At 51.4% G+C, this 18,785-nt stretch overlaps 1 protein-coding gene across 1 annotated transcript in view; it reads left to right on the forward strand.

Moving 5' to 3' along the window:
• NOL4L (nucleolar protein 4 like) overlaps positions 1-18,785 on the forward strand; it is a 58,727-nt gene that overhangs the window by 12,811 nt on the left and 27,131 nt on the right. Inside the window, exons 2-4 of the mRNA XM_082773221.1 lie at positions 3,769-3,924; positions 7,153-7,264; positions 11,723-11,832. Of these exons, the coding sequence (XP_082629347.1) occupies positions 3,769-3,924; positions 7,153-7,264; positions 11,723-11,832 (378 nt within the window). The remainder of the gene's footprint in view (positions 1-3,768; positions 3,925-7,152; positions 7,265-11,722; positions 11,833-18,785) is intronic.

Genomic DNA, 18,785 nt, shown 5'->3' on the forward strand with positions numbered 1-18,785 from the left:
GCTTTGACCACTTCCACACCCCGGGCAGCCAAGAAATGGCCGCAGGGGGCTGCAGAAGCCCGGCGGGCAGCCGGGAGCAGGGACCGGGGCAGCCGGGGGCTCTCGGGGTGGCCGCTGCCCACCGGGACCTGGGGCCGGCTTGCAGCCTAGGGAAATCACCCCGGGGCCGTGCCCCACGGCCGGGTAGGACCGGGGGGGATCCCCACCGGTGGCCGCCCCCCCCGCCAGCCGGTGCCTCCCCACCGTGAGGAGCCGGCCCCGGCCCGGCCCGGCCCGGGGGAGCGGATTACCGCCGGCAGCGCGGCCCCGCCGGTTGCCATGGCGACGCCGCTACCTGCCGCCGGGGCCTCAGCCCGGGCCGGGCGGCGGCGAACGGGGAGGGTGGTGGTGGTATGGGGGGGGCGGCCTTTTATTCCCCCCCCCCCATCCCTTCCCTTCGCCGCCGCCACCTCGGCAGATGTCACCGGGTGGCCCCCGCCGAGCTGCACGGCCCGGGGCAGGGAAATGGAGCCCGGGGGGGGGGGGGACACACAGAGAAAGGGCACGGCCGCGCCCGAGCCGCTGGGCCCCGGGGGAACGGGGACGAGCAGGGGCTGCCGAGGAGGGGAGGGCAGGGAGGCTGCGGGAGAACAAAGATGCGGGGAGGGGGCCGTGAGGGCAGCCCCAGGCCCGCCGCCAGCTCCCCAAGCACGGGGCTCGCCCCTGGGTGCTGAGGGGTGAGGGGGGCTGCGGGGCTGTGGGTGTGAGGTGACCCTAACCACAACGCGGCCCCCGGCACCGAAAGGAGCCCCGGTGCCTTTAGGGTTGGTGCTCAGGGGGCTGGGGGTCGGCCAGGGGCAGTGAGGAGAGGTGGGGGGCACGGGGAGAAGGGTGCGGGAGGCTGGTGTGGGAATTGGGGCCAAAAGGGGGCTGTGAAGTGGGAGCGGGGGGCATGGGGGGAAAGAGGGGTGAGGAGAGGAGGGAGACAAAGGGCTGTGGGGAGGAAGGAGGCTGGTGGGAAGCGAGGGGAGAAATGGACAGGAGGGGTTGGAGAGCACCGAAGGTGGCTGGGATGGTGGGAGAAAGGGGAGCAAAAGCTGTAGGAATAGCACAGGGGACAGACCAGGGACAGGAGGGGAGGAGAAAGGGAAGGAGGAGAGGCCAAGTAACGCTGGGCAAATGTGGGAGGAGGTGGGATGCCTGGGCATGGCAAGGGGGCTCCCTCTGCCAAGCACCTGAGGTGCCGCCGGCTTCCCAAGCACCTGTCTCAAGGCCGACTCCTGAAATCTTGCACGTGTTTTGGGGGCTGGCAGCTCCCAGTAAAGCCCCAACACCAGTAGGGGGCAAAAGCATCCTTTATGCTCATCCTTCTTCCCAACTGAATTTTTATTGCTTTCTAAACTTAATGGCTTTTAAGCCGTTCTGAGATATTACGGGCTCTGACTCATGCCTTGAATACTCGTGAGCAATCCTGGGTGTGGAAGGAAGAAGGAGAGGGGCGTAGGCCCTTTGAGAGGTAACCTATAGCACATATGTCCTCTTAAATCCTAGGTCAACATTTGGTTATATTGCCACTGATAAACCTTCATAATCCCAGAATCACCAACTTGGTACAGCTTCTGATATCCCGTGGCTTTGATACTGCTTGCATCTCACCTGCTTCCCAAAGCTAAATAGTCATCATGGGGGGAGAGGTCTCAGCACGGACAAGGGGCTGGAGAGCCTGAGGACTCGGGAGGGCTGCAGCAGGGGACGGGCTGGCGAGGAGGCAGCTCTGGCACCCGGCATCCGGACGGGCTGGTGAGGAAGCCAGCACTGATGAGCAGAGAGGCTGTAGTGATGCCAGACCCCAAGGCTCTCCTAGCTGCAGTCATTGTAAAACCAAGGAGGAAACGGGCAACCACCGGCCTTGCAGGGATGAGGGTATTTGCTGGTTGGGATGGCCCTGGAAATAGTGATTTGCGTGGGGAGTTGTTTGCAACCTTAATTTTGAGGGCTCTGCTTGTTGCGACTGACTGTGCTTTCCTCCTGATGCAGTTTCCTTTGTCCTGTTTCTCTAATTATCCTCATTTCAACCCTGCTCTGAGGATTATTGGTCAGTAGGAAGCCTCCTAATGCCCATTCCTCCTTGGCAAGGGAATACCCATGCCCTGGATTAAAGTGAAACTCCCCGAACAGTGACAGAAGAAATTAGATCTATATTCCTCAGAAACCCTCCCTCAGGCGAAGTTTCCCGACCCCCACCACATCAGCCCTGCCACCGTGCCCCTTGTGTTCGTTCTCAATATTCTCTTTGTTACAGCCACCTTTATACACAGCTCAGAGCTCCCGAGGGAAGGGAGAGGTGGCTTGTGCAGGAAAAGCCCCGTGCCCGTTTGCAGGGCGAGCACGCCCACCCGTCCCACGTGTCGATGGTCTCTGCTCTGAAATCGGGGTGAGCAGCTTCACCAGGCAGCGCTTCACGGTAAAAGACTGCGTACCCAGCACGTTGGGTAGTCTTTAGCAGAAGTCCATCCCTCTAAATGATTGATTTTTGAGATTCCCTTGACTGGAGGCTTAAGAACAGCATTTATTCAATCTGTAGTCCGTGTGAGTATATACAGCCCAAGCACCACTAACAACAAAAAAAGACAGCTTGGAAGATGGGATATTTCCTTTGCACGCAGCCCTCGGCTCGCATTCACAGATTTGAATGCACATGAAGATAGTTTGCAGGTCATTTAGATGTGCAGGTTGCTGCTCACCAGCCTGCTGCGTACAAACTGGGCTGCATCTGTGCATTTATTTTCGGAACGCGGGCCTCAAAGGGAAGTGTTATATGTGTGTGTGTGTGTGTGTGTGTGTAGCATATATTTATATATCCATACGCAGCAATGGCATTTTTTCAAGCAGAGGCAGAGTGACCTCCAGAAGCCTGGCCCTTTCTGGTACCCCCTGCCGTCAGGGCAGGCACCGACCGCCTCCATCGCTGCTCCCCGTGCCGAGGCTTTGTGCCCGAGCGCCGTCAGCAGCTGCCGGCTACCAAAAGCTGCCTCCCCTCCCCGGCGCTCCCTGCCAGCGTGAGCTGACACCGTTCTTGCCAGTCGGCTCGGAGGAACACTGCTCACCACACTTCCCACTCCCACCAGTCTGTCACCACTGCCGTGTGGCAGAATTACAGCCTCCTGCTCCTCGGCACATCCGAACACAAAGAGCTGTGCTGCTGCTGCCAGCGCTCAGCTGCTCTGCGTATGGGAGGGAGGGAGGGTGCCGCGGAAAGGTCAGTGCAGGGAAGGAGGGCGATTCTGACTCGTTCCTTTAGGGGCCGTATCCTGGCATCGCAGTGAAATCTTGTCCTGCTTATCGACCGTGTTCATGGGGACGGCGTTCAGCTGGGGTGCCCCACGCACGGGCACGCACGTCTCGGGGGTTCCCAGGGTGGTTTAGTACCGCTGCAGGTCCACAGAGCTTCCTCTGCCTATTCCCAGCCTAGCAAAATCATTCCACATTATGAAAATTGAATTTCTCGATTGGTTGCGACTCCGCTCTGGACTCTTCCCTCGTTTTTGTTCCTGGCCCAATTTCACTGGCAGCTTTAGCAGCAGAACAGCAGCAGCCGCCACTGCCCTGGCTACAGCATCCTCCTCCCCGGAGCACTGTTTAATTTATCCCCCACCTCCCCTGCGCCCCAGGCGGCTCGGGGCTGGCGCTCTGCGACTCTGCCCCCTCCAACCACATTAGCCCCGGGCCCATCTCGTCACCCCTGTCACCCACCGCTGACACTAACTCGACTTGCCTGCACTGTTGTAGGGGGCAGATGGACTGTCGGAGCCCGAGGGCATCTCTCTGAAACGCGTGGCTGTGGTGGAAGATTTCTTTGACATCATATACTCCATGCATGTGGAGAGCTCGTCGGAGCCGGGCAAAGCACCCAAACATGCCGGGCAGAAGAAAACCTACCGAGCGGTGAGACCCCTCTTGGTGCGCCCGGCGGCGAGGGGATGGGTGCGCAGGGCAGCGGGATGCGCTGCCAGCGGGACGGCCGGAGGGGGAGGCTGCAGGCTGGAGGCGATGGAGGCCGCTTGCCTGTGCGAGGAGGCGTGAGAAAAGAGTTGGTTAAAGGCACAGCAGCTGCGCTCAGGAGACGGGAAGCGGGGCTGCAGCAGCAGCACAACAGTACGGCTGCTTGGAGAGGAAAGACCGAATGAATCATACAAAGGCAACTGTACATGTCTGGGAAAAAAAAAGAAAAAAAAAAAAAAAAGGAAAAAAAAAAGGAAAAGAGAAATGCTCAGCATCGCTGATGTGTGAGGGGATGTTTACCCTGTCCCCTGCGCTCTGCTCTGTGCCATCTGCCTCCCCTGTGCCAGCCTCTCCCCAGGGAAATGTCAGGGCTGGGCCTCAAAGGGCAGCAGCAGCCAGGAGAAGGGACTGGGGCACAGCCAGAGCCCGGCCCCGCTCTGCACCACGCCGGGGGCTTTGGCCTCAGCAGCCCAGGGCTCAGCTCCCTCCTCTGGAAAATGGAGGCTGTTCCCGAGCTGGGTCTCCTCAGGTGCTCCCCGGCTGCTGAGAAGCAGATCTATCCATCCTGATGCCACTCTAGTTAGGTCAGGAATAATTTAGCTTGAAGTGTGCTTCTCCAGGGAGCTCCCTCTTTCTCCTGACTCTGCACAGCCCTTCGATGCAAATATTTGGGCTCTCCCGTTAAAAGAAGAGCTGAATTTACTGTCCAAATCCGAGCTGCTCTCCTGAATCCCACAGCCCCAAGGACTGAGTCGCCTGGAGACAGAAGTGGCTTTTAGCAGCTGGCGTTTCTGGTGCCCGCAGCAGCTCGGAGAGCTCTGCACAGGCCACCCCACTCTCTGCAATGATGCCTGGGGTTGTGCAGGGCTTGGTGTAGGACTGGAGCCCTCATGGGGCTGGGGGCTGTCTGTGTGCATCCCACACCATGGGATGGTGCAGCCCTGCCCTGTGTCCCCGCTGCTGGCACTGCAATGTGCGTGCCCTCCTGCCCTATGGACCATGACAGCCGTTCCCTAATTCCTTCAGTTCATCATCCAGAAGGATGAGGCTGTGCCTGGGGAGCCCAGGGCAGCAGCGGGGTCCCACTCTTTGCCCTCAGGCTCCCTCCCAGGCCAAGCTCCCCCTGCAGCACCGTGCATCCCCCTGGGCCCGGGGCTGCAGCTCTGGCCAGTCGGCTCCGGGAGCTCGGCTGCCCCCAGCTGCCTCCCCCTCTCCCCAGCATTTCTGATTAGAGAGGCACTGGAGAGTTTGCCCTTGTCCCTGACCTCCAGAGGGAGGCAATCAGAAAGGGAGTTTGGATGGGAGATAACTCATCAGGGAAGCTGTCTGCTCTGCAGAGCATCAAATCAGCTGAGAAATAACAACTGTACCACTAAAATTAGCTGAACGTTTGCAGCAGGAGCTGAGGGCCTGCTAGAGCAAAAGCGACAGGGACACCGGGCTCGGTCCCGCAGGCGAGGCGGAGGGACAGCTCTCTGCATACGCCGCGGTTCCACATTTGCCAGCAGCAATTTTCAGGCCCTTGAACGTCAGCGTTTCTGTGGGAGCTCCTGGTGCTGGAGCAGGGATAAATTATCGCGCAGAGGCAGGGGCTGAGCCGGGCATCTAGGCAGCCACAGCAGAGCTAGGTGGGGCTGTGCCTAAATAGAAGGAGAATCCCATGAGGACCAGGCACTGCATCCTCCATTTGAATCGCCGGGACGAGGAGGTCCCTGCCTGAACTTTCTACCCATCTGGCATTAGCATGCATGTAAAACACTGGGCTCTGCTGCCGCTCAGTGGAGATGGATGTCTCTCCCTCCCACCGCAGCGCCAGGTCCCAGCGCTGCTTTGCCATCACCACAACCCCCCCCTGCCCCAGCAGGCTTCCTCCATACCGTATTTTCTATCTATTTAGGAAGACTTAAACGTCACCCCTTCCCGTAGGATAGAAAAAAAAAATGCTTGGAATTCCTGCACCTTTGATTTTGTTAACGAAATGAGGTGGGAGGCTGAAGCTCCTGGCCAGAGGAGGGTGCGGGGGTCCGGGCTGCCCTGCCCCGCTGCCGTGGTTCCCCGGGTGTCTGGTTGCAGCCCCGCTTCCCGTGTGAGCCCCGCTTCTGCTGGGCTCGCCGCCCCGAGGAGGGGCCCGAACAATTGAATTTCTGTCTGCTTTATGACCCCACTTGTAAGTGCTGTGACCCCTGCTGGGGTCATGGCCCTGGTTTGGGAACCGCTGCACTGGGACGAGTCGCTTAGACCAAACAGGATGGGTGATTAGCTGGAGGAACCAACCCCAACGTGAGAGGTGGACTCTCCACCCTCTTAATGTCTCCCAATTAAGACCAGATGTCTTCCTGGAAGATGTTTTAGGCTGCTGGGCTGCAGGAGAACCTGGGTGAAGCTCCCTGCCTGGTGCTATACAGAAGGTCGGACTCCGTGGTCTCTTAACGGCCTTGAAGAAATCTTTACATTAAAATTGAAATTGCCTCATCTTTTCTCCAAATAACCCAAACATGGTCTTTAGAAACACTGTAAGATTGCTGCTGGCAGGGACTAATTGGAACAGCAGGGGCCCACAACAGCCAGGTACCTTCTGTGGGTGCTGAGGTCTGGATATAGGGTTTTAACTTCAGGTACCCAAGTTTAAAAAATTTACCCTTAGCTCTTTCTCATCTGTAAAATACACATTTCCCACAAAGGTTCAGGGGATTTAATTCATTGCTATTTGTAAAAATGTTTTCAATTCCCTAGATAAAATATGTCACAAAAGTGCAAAGTATTATTAACAGTAATTGATTGTCATTGTGGGAAAAAGTGACCTGCCCTTACAAAAGATTAATGGATTCTTCAGGTTACTGGTGCGATGGTAATTAACAATGCAAACAGAGCAGAAGAGGCCTTACTTTCTCATTTGATTCATTCGTAGCTTCCTTCTTCTCAGATTCCAAGGAGGAGCAGAGAGGAGTTTTGGGGCGGGGGGGCTGAACCTGGCCCTTTTTGCTCGGCCGCCCTCCAAAGCGTGTTTGCAGGACGGGTGCTGCATGGGGCAGGGCAGGGCTGGGAGCAGCACCCCATTGCTGCCCCTACCCCAGCTCTCTGAGCTGTGCAGGGTGAGGGGGGACGGTGCCGGCCGCACCCCGGCCCTCGGGCTCTCAGGCAGGCCATGCAGCCCTCTCTTTGTTTCTCCAGATTGCAGAGACCTATGCCTTTCTCCCGAGAGAAGCTGTGACCAGGTTCCTGATGAGCTGCACCGAGTGCCAGAAGAGGATGCATTTCAACTCCAACGGACTGGAGCCCAAAGGTAAAGGCAACGGGATTGCACTAACAGAGCGGGCAGCATCCCCTACCAGACATCACTGGAGAGCTGTCGGTGGTTGCCCCACTCATGGGATGTGTCTGTATGAAACGTTTTTCCCAAACCATGCTATTTTCAGTGTACTTTTGCAGCAAGTGCTAAAGAATTGTTTAAAACTCGTTTTGTCTATCTCTGCTTATGCACTGTTTTCAGCAGAGGGAGTGGGAAGGGGCTGCTCAGCCCCGCTTTCCTTCCAAGCAGGCGATTCCTCTTCTGGGTCCACCTTCCCCAGGGCAACTGTACAAAGCTTGGGTCGAAACCTCTGCAGAGAGGTCTGCAATCAGCTCGTGACTGTATGTGGGTGGAAGCGTAGATCTCTGAGAAAACTTGAGCTAAAGTTTTTCCTTCAAACTATTAATTTGGTAATGAAAGACACTGAATATGTCTGAATAACTGAAGTTTCTGATAAAGAGGGAATTTGCAGTAATTAATAGATATGCACGTCATGATCCCATTTTGGATAACAGAAAGCGTTTTGGTAATCAAAGTTATATTATGCCTGTGTATACAACCAATTAGCATGGCAACTGTGGTAGTTAGCTCATTACGATTCTTTTGTAAACTGAGCCAATCTGCAGCTCTGAGGCCTAAAAGCTATAAGCAGTACGTAAGATGGGATCAAGTTTTCTTCTAGAGTAAATGGTTAAAGCTGATGTTTTTATGTTTTTTTTTTTTTTTGTTTTGTTTTTTTTTTTTGAATTGTGAACTTGTTTTCCTCATCAAGTGCAAAACATCAAACTGACTCTGAGAGGTTTCACCCAACAAAATTATAAAAAAATATAAGCAAACTGCAGAGAATTAGAATATTCCAAAACTCTTAAGGCAAATAGAATCATCTGGCAGCTCCTATCAAGCAGATGAGCAGAGTTAAATGAACACAGGATCCAACAATAGGAACTTTCTAGTATTAAATGCCAATTTCCAACTGTTTACTACTAGGAACAGACCTACAGACAGCCCGGAGGTTCCGTTTAAGTGGATTATGTGTGCCACTTATCCATAGCTAGTTACTGAAATGCTTTGTGCTTGCTTTATATTTTTTAGAAACTCTCACAAATAATCCTACGTGACATTTATTAGCCCAGGCTCCATCCCTGCAGCCCTTGCCCATCCTGCCTGCCAAGGGCCCGATCCCTCCTCCAGATCAGGTCAAGAGAAATTGTGGCCTTTGGCCTCTGTGGGTGCAAGCCCGACCTTTACACCGGCCGCACTGCATCTGCCACTCGTGGGGCCCCTCGTGCTGCCCCTCGTGCTGCGGCTGCACCAGGAATTTGGGAGCAGGAAGGGCAGCGGGGTGGGAGGCTGCAGAGCTGCCCATCGGGTTGCTGCCCACCGGGGCCAGGTCCCCTTTCCAGGCGCTGCTGGTGGCAGGGTCCTGCCCCGTGTGCCCTGCGTGCCTGCCCTGGAGCCGTGGCACCATCCAGGCTCAGTGGCAGCACACGAAGGCGAGGTGCTGAGTGTCCTCCCCAGAGTGGTCCTGGCTGCAGAAACCCTGAACAGAGCTGATATCTGCTTCCCTGAGCAAAGCAGAGCAAAATGACTGCCATGAGGTTTTCCCCCTTACTAATTCTCTCGAAAATAAGCCCAAGAGGAAGAGAAAATCCATCAGAAGTCTTGCTCCTTATCCACCAGGAATGGAAGGACAGAAATACCTTTCTGCTCTGAGTAGTACCTAAATAGTGACTAAGTACCTGTGAAAACACATAGAGTAGATTAGATAAGGTAACTTTTACTGGGGAAGAGTGTCTGATTTCACTAATGCATATTCAACAATTCATCTGGAGCAAATCACCAAAAAAAAATGCTGGGGTTGTAGAAAAATTATTTAGGTGTATTCACATGCATAAACACACACAGACACACATATGTAAACTCTAACTCAGTAAGATAGAAGCATTGGAGTCATTCCTATCTATTCCTACTTCTCTTGTCCATTAAACAAGCCTCAGCACACTTCATTTGTAATCAGAAAAATCCCTAATTAAACATATCTAACATTGAACCCTGCAGGGCACCCACGTAATTCATGGAAGCAAAATTATCTTACTCATGGGAAGCTTTGAACAACACCGTACTTTTACACTGTTATTAAATTAGGGCTAATTCCAGTGGAATTATACGAGTCCAGAATTAGGATTGAAACCATTTTACTTTAAACCGTTCTGCCTGTTTCATCTGTATTTCCAACACATGGGGCATGTGGTAGTTAACTTTTACAAAAGGAGCTAAGTGATTCCAGTGTACCCCTTTTGTGACATAAGATTTGAGGATTGTTCCTGTGGAGTCCTCCAGGCCCTTTAAAACAAAGGTTTTCTTTATTTCCAGTTAGCTTTAAAACAAATAAACAAATACAAGTTTTTTAGGCTCCAGCTCTTCCTGTCGCAGTCGCCCAAATTACAGGACATTTGTTGCTGCTGAAGGGATGATACCAGGGGTACACCGGGATGGTTTCAGGCAGATCTAAGTGCCAAGGTTCATCTCCCTTCTCCTGCTCTCACGCAGCAGCTCTGAGCTCTGATGGGCAAGATGCAGGAGAGCAGCGTGCTGGCCTTGCCTCTTTCAGGCCTGGGCTTCAAGGAGAGAGCAGCCCCATCTGTGTTATTCTTAGCAAAGCTTTCCTAAACTCATCCCGGTGACCCCAGCCCAGCTGTGTAGGAGGCAGGTTTTGTTCCTGGGAGCTTTTTTTGCTTTTACTGCAGAACCAGCCTGCGGGAAGCACCCCTTGTGCTGGGATTTCGCGTCTTTTTGTCACAAGATAACGTCCTTGCACAGTAGAAAAATGGCTTATTTTGCATGCTTGATGTATACATAAAACTGCTCCTAATTAATCCGTAGGTCGAAGCATGACAGGGAGCGGTGATATACAGCCATGAGAAAAGAGGAGAGGAATTAGTTTACAAGATCCCCAAGTTTACAACATTCCTAAAAGCTTTGCACCTTCATATGCGAGCGAGTGATGGCCTGAGTAACTGTGGCCATCTGTCCTGCGTGCCGAGGCAAGAAAGCCTCAGATGCCCAGGACTGAATTAGCAGGACCTGGAAAGAAAACACCACATTTCCATGGCGCATTTCCTAGGCTCTGGATGTGGAAGATTTGCAAAAACTTTGCAATGTTTAACTCAGTTACAGACAATATGTTTTTGGGTCAGGTAATTTCTTAGTCAGTCACGATAGATGTGAAATTTCCAGAGGTGTGAAGCGTCTTCAGGTCCACTGAGTTCCACGGGGATTTTGTGATATTCAGCATTTCTGAGAGTCAGGCCCATTACGTTTGGGTTGATGGATTTTCTAAGCTGCTGTAAAACATTTTGTGAAGGCTGTTTGTTAAAAGGGCTGTGTCAAAGGTGCCTGTGAAACTGGTGACCCCAGAAAATGCAAGCCAGGCAGTGGGATTCAGAGACGGGAATGGAAACCTCCCACCATCAGTTCACCTTCAGCTCCTGGAAATCCTTCTTCGTTGTTGCTTAAGCTCGCTTTCCCGTGGATGGCTGCACATCCCTTCTGAGTGCCCGGGAAGGTTGGGTCAGTTCTCCACACTTGCATATCCCTGTGCTGAAGGCAAAGAAATCTTCCTTTTTGCCAGCAGTCTTTCCTGTGGGAAATGGCAACTTTCCTCTTGAACAAACACACTGCATGAGCATGTAAATGTAGTGGTAGAATAAATAATTGTAGCAGTCTCCAAGTCCTGTGCAGGGAGCTCCACAGTGATGACGACAGAGCTGACAAATCTTTGTGAATTCAGAAAAATCATTGAGGATTTGCTTTACTGGGACTTGCCTAGTCTGGCTGGAAAAAGTGATCTGCAGGAGCAGTCTGAATCAAGAGTGATCTCCAGAGCTCAGTATGATGCAGCCAGAGGAATCAACAGGAACAATTTAAGTTGAAGATTTTTTAAAATTAAGTTTGTGTTTTAATGAGGGTGTTAAAAATAATCTTCATCACCAGATAGCGATACTTAATAAGTTGCCTTAATGTTAACTCCTACCTGAGGGAATCCCGGCAAAATTGGCAAGACTTTGCAATGCTAAAGCAAGCTGCAAATATATTCGTGTTCATCAACCTCTGCATAAATCCCATTTGCATGGAAGTGCTTCTGAGACTTCAGCAAGACTCAGTTTCTTCCTATTACATTTTAGCTTGGTAGGCTGCAAAATTATATATTGCGTGTAGTCTTTTTCCACAGGTGACAGCAATGCTTTTTTTTTTTTTTTCTTTTTCCAAAACAACATCTGTTCTGTAATTATCCTCTTGGTGGGGTCGTATTCTTATAGGAACCTTAGCTCAGCGGGCACCAGCTCTAGTTAGGGATCCTAAGTGCTTCAAATACATATGTTTAATGATTATGAGAACGCATCGCAGGTTTGCGCTCCCACATCTAAACTGAGTTTTCCCTCTGTTCTTCAGAGAGCGAACCACCTTCCTCTTTGGTTTCTGGGATCATTGACTACAACATGCCGCTCACCTCTACTTATCTGAAGCAAATGAAGCTGCGGGTGATGAATTCGCAGGAACAGGTGAGTTCCTGCCTCAGAGCAGCGTGCGGCGCACGGCGGGTTTCTGCCCATGTGGAGGGGCAGAGGGGGCGGCTGGTGCTTTTCGGGGGATTTTTGGAGGATGCTTTTGGATATGTCCGGTTTGTCCAGGCGGGGATGGCTTTGGGGAAGTACAGCAAGTGTTGCTGCATGGCAGTGGGGAGGGCAGCCTGCCTTGAAGCTTTTGGCTGTGAAAAAGCAAACAGCTGCATCAGTCCTGTCAGCGGGGAGGAGCTGAGGTGTACTTGGTGCACTTATTGTTTGTAGCAATCTGCTTGATCTTTAGACTTACGGTTCTTCCAAAAAGTTGTCTTAAAAATAAATATAGTGCATAGGAATTTGTTTCTCTACCCCTTCCTATTTGCTTGGGAGCTTTAGCAGATGGGCTCCGAAACCCTGCCAATGCTTCAGTTGCTCTGGTCAGCAGCTTGGTGAGGCTCAGCTCTGCTCTTGTGTCGCAGTGGGAGAGGGCTCAGTTGGTTGATAAGAGTATTAGGCCACTGGATTTTGATTTGGGACTGGATGGGGCAGGCTGCCACAGGATTATATGCCCAGGCTACGCAATTTTCTGAAGTTCTGCAGCTGCAGAATTAGCTACGGGAACCTCTGTGCACCATGGAAACAGTCTATAAAAAGAAAAGCATGTTTTACTCGCTCCCCACAAACCAGCACTGGAAGCCAGTGCTGGATCTTCTTTCCAGCACACTGAAACCTAAATCTGATCTCCTGCATTATTGCCAGTTTGCAGTAATGAAAGAGTTTGCATTGTGCCGGGGAGGGAAACATTGCTGATAGCTCGAACCGTGAAGTTGTGCCCCGTGGATATTTGTTTATCTAATAGCAACCTAAGGGGATGCCGGTAAGAGAATCCAGTGCCAGAGTATGAAATGCCAGACGTGGGTTTGCTGTCGGGAGCTGAAGGGACAGACACAGAGCTCCTCCGTCGTTTCAGCGGTGAAACCTTGCCTGAGAACAAATCGATGTCTGACAGGAAGCACTGCTGTGTTTCAGAATTTTTCCTTTGCCTGTGCTGGATGCCCAAGTGGGTTGAGGGCTTTGTTTGCAGCAGGCTGAGCTGCACGTCGGAGCTGCGCAGGGCCGGGCCAGAGGCAGAACTCTGGACAGCTCCAGCCTGGACTGCGGGATGAGGCTGCGGGGTTTGGGATGCAGGACGAGGGACAGGGCTGCGGGGTTTGAGATGCAGGATAGGGGACAGGCTGCGGTAGGTGCTGCTGCAGGGACCCGTTTGGCCATCCAGGATCGAGGGCTGCCATTTCCTTTGGCTCATGCAGAGCTGTTGCTGGGTTTTGGTGCAAATCCCAGCAGAGCGGTGTGACTGCAGCCCCCGCCAATGCACGTGCCATTAACTACCAACCTTTTCTCCACCAAGGTTAAGGACTTAGTGGGCTGTGGAGGCTAACCGTGTTTTTCAGCATTTGAGGTGGTTCCTTCAAGTTAAGCTTGATGTATACGTAAAGGACAGTCTGACAGGTTTGTTTATTTACCACTCACACGTTTTCTACTGATAGGGCGATTCCTCTTGGCTCCAAAGCGCTGTTCAAGAGAAGCGTGTTGTGAAGCTTAACTAAACTCCTGTGCCAGTTTCTGCAGGCAGAAAGCAGGACTTGCAGTTTGATCTTATTTCTGTAACAGGAAATCTCCTGGAAGCTAACAGACAGAATCTTGAGTTTTGAAGCTGCATGTTTAGGGATGCGTGTTTCGAGAACTTTGGTTTGTTTTGGTAACTCAGAGTTTTGAGAAGTGTGTGCCCTGAATTTTGCTGTAGGAGTTTGCACTGGCTCTATCACTATACAGACAGATACGATGTACTGCTAACAAGAATGCTCCCTGAGCTGGGGGACTGCTGGGGGACAGGCTGCTGCCCCCCTCTTCCCAGCAAGGCAGCTTTAGGGTTAGGGAGCTGCAGCTACAGTGGTTTCAGGTGTTTGCAAACTGCAAAAGTCCTTTAAAGGCAGGAGTTATTCTGACGTGGCTACTAATGTAAAAACAAGTTGAAAATGCTCCCTGCTTTTTAAGTTTGTTTGCACTACACAAATATACATGGTATGGTTTTTATATCTCAGAATTTACAAAAAGATATTGGTTCCTCTATCTCAGCTTTGCTGCCTTGCCACCTTGCCGCCTTGCACTACGCTAACATTTGATGGTATTAATAGAAATAAATTAAGCAACCGACTTGTGTTCTACTTGGCTTTTGCCAAAAGCAATTATTTGTATGCAGCAGCACCAGGAGGAACTTGCTTCACTAGGGGTAACAATGAATGAATTTATGCCAAAGTGGCCTTTTAACTTCATTATTCAGGAAAAAAAATGTGCATGTAACTGTAATTTATTACTGCCGTTAAGCACATCAGTATTAGGGCAACAGTGTCTCCACGAGGAAGCACAGCCAGAAGAACCTTAGAGAAAGCATTTTATCTATGCTTAGGGACAAAAAAAAAAAAAAAAAAAAAAAAAAAAAAGAACAGTAAAGTAAGGAGTTCTTTCCATGGCTGTTCATACAATGAGGAGTTCCTGCAGAATTTACAGAACAAGAAGGCAAATTACTATCCTGCATGGAAGTATGCAGAGAACAAAAGTCAAATAATTTTCTCACATCAGTGAAGATCAATATATTTTGAGTCAGTACATTTATTCTGGCATGCCTGACACATGCAGCTTATATTGGGTTCAGTAGAACATGCAGGAGCTCCTGGGCTGTGCGCCCTCCTTCACTCCAATTTTATAGCAATTCTCCTGTGTGAGAAAAATCGGGCCCTTACCCTTGCCACATAGTGCAGAATTTGCCATATTTCAGGGTATCTGCTGAGGTATTAAAGCCTCCTCTGAACTTCTGACCTTTTCAGTCTAGCAGCAAAAAGGAATGAAAAGAGGATATTTGATATTTATCTATAATGATCCTTCCACCTCATTTTCAAACGATAAATATTAGCATTTTTAAATGATTGCTTATTTGAGTTTATTGCAGTCATTTTCCAGACAATCTTTTCTATCTCATTCAAACTCATCCTTGGATTTATTTTCCATGCCACACCGTTCAGCATGATTTCCACTGAGGCCTCGTGCACAGTGGCTGGTGGAATATGACCGCTGTAGGAGAACAAACCCCAGCACTGAAATGCCAAGCTCCCTCTGCTTGGAGATGCTGGTGCTACCTTGGCAGATTCGGTCTGGGCTGAGTAACCGGGTTTAAATGATACAGAAACATTTTCAAAGGTTGCTTCAATGACTGCTGACAGAAGGTCACACAATCAGTGAATGGCAGGAGCTGCTCGTGGATGTGAAATAACACAAGCTTTTTTCTTGTTGCTATGGCTTTGCTACACGGACTTGTAAGTGCTTGAGAGGGAGAGGGCCTTGTCCTGCACCCTCACACACTCCACCCGCCCATTAACGGCACGGTGAGGCTGGGGTGACAGTGCAAGGATGTGAAGTGCTTTACAAAATAAAAACTCAGTTTCAAGAAATATTTTATTGAAATCATTTTTATTGAAATATTTTAACCAAAGCAAAAGGGTGAGCCTGGAAGGGGGGGGGGGCAGAGGGCTCAGGTCCCCCCAGTGCACAGCGAGCTGACATCTCACGGTGGTTAGGGTTCAGCCTCGCTGCAGGACCTGGGAGATCACACAGCCTCATGGCCAGGGGGGCTGTCAGCAGCGTGAGGCCCTTTGCCTTCCACTCTGCTTCCTCCCTGGTCCACCGCTGTTGTGCTTGCTCACTTGGGTGTCTCAGAAGGCTCCGGTATTACCAGAACAGCAGAGATGCATCTTGCCCTGGCACCGTGCTTGCTTCCTTGCTGCTTCAGGTCCATCTCCGTGCTAATGCTGGGGATGCAGAACTGGCTCACTGGAGGCTGCTGGGGCAGGGAGGAGCGCACGGCTGGAGTGCAGGGCTCGTGGCTGTGTGCCGGTGCTGGCCAGCCACGGCTCAGGGCCGTCCTATGACCGGTGCAGGGTTGGTCTAGCAAATGTCCTGGGGCAGATTTCTGAAATCTGACAGCATTGCGGTGATTAACGCAGGTCTGAGTCTCTCAGTTCATTAGTGAGAATCGTAGACATCTCTTTTCGCGTGGTCCAGAAGACCAGAGCCAGGTCTGGCAGATCTGTGCGAGGTCCAGGTACCGGGATTTAGCTGTTTGGGTGCGCTGTGAACAGTTGTGAAGAAATGCTGTGCGTTCATTGATGTGTGGAGAAAGCAGAAGCGTGCAGTAAGTATTCCTGTTCGGTGCTTGGAAGGAAGCGGGATGATGTGTTTGCATCACATGAGAATGATAAGGTACTTCCTAGTCCATTAGTAATTAGAGAGGGTGTTAAACATCTCCAGGAATAAATATCTCTAAATCAACATGACAAGATAACTTGCATTCAAGAGTCTTTTCCTCAGCTTGGGAAGATCGGTGTTTCCTGACATTCATTTTTAAGACACTTTGGAGCTCTAGCAAAATCCCCTCGGATTTTCCCCTGGAGAAAGGGGCATATTAGCCCTATGTGGAGCATGGCACTGGGACCAGTGGTGATGCTGGGAAGGACGGGAGAGCTGCGGCACCGGGTGCACGGCCTGACAGGGAGAGCTTTCCGTGACCCTTGGGTGAACAGACAGGGATGGGGACAGCAAAAGGAGGCTGCGTCACCCCAGATGGGCTTGCTAAAACCAAGACTTCAATGCCACATCCAGGTCTGGGGGCTGTTTTTGAGAGGCCACTGAGAAGCTGCTGAGGGAGCAAAGTGACACCAGGGCTGCCCTGCGGCTCGGCCGGCAGCGAGGGGCTGCAGGAGCTGCGTCTGCCTGACCAGGCAAGGAGCTGTAGGGGTAATTTGATTGCAGGCTCTGAGTACCTTGAAGTCAAACAAACTTAATAAGGAAATAGCGTAGACATAACAAGGAAAAAGGCTTAAGGGCTGAACTTAGGAAAACTCAAAAATAAAGGGCACATTCTTAGCACAGAGAGAGTGAACATTCACTGAAACAAGCTCGCAGGGAAGAGATGGGTTCTCCAAATGTGTATCTCCCAATCCAAACGCCTTCCCCTTCTAGAAGATACTGTTTTGCTGGATGCAAAATACCGAGTTCGGTATAGACATGACTCTCTGAAATACAGATTTAATTTATGCAATAAAGCCTTGCTCATAGATCTGCATCAGCAAAAAAAGCCCTCTAGTGGAGATGCAGCTTCTACTGGCAGCAGTGGGCTTTGGCCGATAAATTTAAATTTTGCCCTAAATGACAGACTTTGTCCAGGCAGAAGCAGGGGAGGCGGGCCCAGCCATCATAACAGCATTCCGTGCATTTGCTGCTTCCCTTCACCCTCTTAACTGACAAAGACAGTTTAGCAAAACTTTTATCCTTGGCCTTAATGGCTCATGAGATGCGGGAGGTCAGATGATCAAACCATTTAGCCTGGTCTCAAACTTCTGTGAATGGCTTGCTTTCAGTGAAGGTCAGCTCATTTTTGTTATTGGAATTAACCATGACGTTCCCAGCTGGTAAAAACATGTGACGTTTATTTCCAGCTGTGTGGATCCTACAGTATTTTTCCCGGTGTAGCTGCATTACAGGTAAGCTTTCTAGATGCTCAATGCAAACAATACAATTTGAGAGCAGACCCTGGGCTGGCTGGGGTAAATTCGGCCACCGCAGTTCCCATCTTCTGCACGCGGTGTGACGCCAAGGCCCCGACTCTTGGCAGTTACAAGGAAAATCACGTAATTTTCTGTAAGAAAGGAGGTGTTAAATCAAGCGGCACTGCCAGATTCTGGCGATGCTCGCCATGGTTTGTCCTCCTGCACTGCCCCCGGGCGTGTTTAGCGGCTGCGTGCTGCTGCTCCCCTTCCCTCTCTGGCAGTTTTTTGTTGGAGGAGTGGTGCTGGTCCCTTGGCCATGCAGCTCCGGGGCTGCTTGGTCCCCCCGGTGCCCCCGCCGGTTCCCTGCCTCTGCACCAGGCCTGGCCATGGCCTGGGCCCCGCTGGCTGAGCAGCCTGAGGCAGCCTGGCTGCCATAGCCTGTTTCTGGGAATACTGAGTGAATAGGGCCAGGAATCACATCCTCTTTCTTGAATTCACCGTTTCTTCCAAGTACATTCATGTTTTGTGAGGAAGATGCTGCCCGCTCACTGTGTGGCAACAAGCATCACGGGTAGCTCCTCCAGCAGAACCAGAGACCAGGTTTTGGTTCGGATCCCGCAAAGGGGGCTCTGAGGCATTTCCACGGGGGCACCGTGCCAAGCCCACGTAGGGTTACAAGAGCATTCAGTGTGTGTCCCACGGATCTGGTTCAGATCTGGTTTGGGTTTCCCACAGCCGTGAGAGGTCGCGCCGGGGGCTCTGCGTTGCCTCGCAAAGCCGGTTGCTGACGTGCTGCGTGTTGACTTTGATCGAGTCACACAAATGGCTGCTTCTTAATTGCCTTCTCCCTCTAAAAGGGGGCTAATACCTTAGAGAGACTTCTGAGGTCTCGCTCGCTAATAAAGCTCTTCGAGAGCTCGGATGGCAACTACTTTGAGAGCGTGAACTGTTATTAATGATTTCCGTTATTATAGAAGATGAAGCTGTGTGGTTCAGCTTTGTAACCTTGAATCATGCACTTGCTTGTGTTTCTGCTCCTGTTAAACCTGCACAGGCAGGCTCGCACCTTGCTTGGTTGCACAGGCTCTTAAGTCCCCCATCATGAGGCTTGCCTGCACAAAATGAGCGTGTGCATCTCTGAGGAGCCAGAGGACTCACAAAGATGGATGCTGAAAAAACAGCGTGGCTTGAGGATGGCTGGGAATGGGGTTAGTGTCGATTGTGTTTCAGTCGATTCAGTTCTGGTTGGGGTGTCTAAGAGGTAAGCTGTGAGGGTCGGTCTCAATTTTTAGCACAATGCAGACATCCCTGCTGGTGCCGTGTGTTCATGCTTTGACAAACAGCGTTAGGGGA

The sequence above is a fragment of the Aythya marila genome (genome assembly GCF_965140915.1).
Source record: "Aythya marila genome assembly, chromosome: 16".
Classification (NCBI taxonomy): domain Eukaryota; kingdom Metazoa; phylum Chordata; class Aves; order Anseriformes; family Anatidae; genus Aythya; species Aythya marila.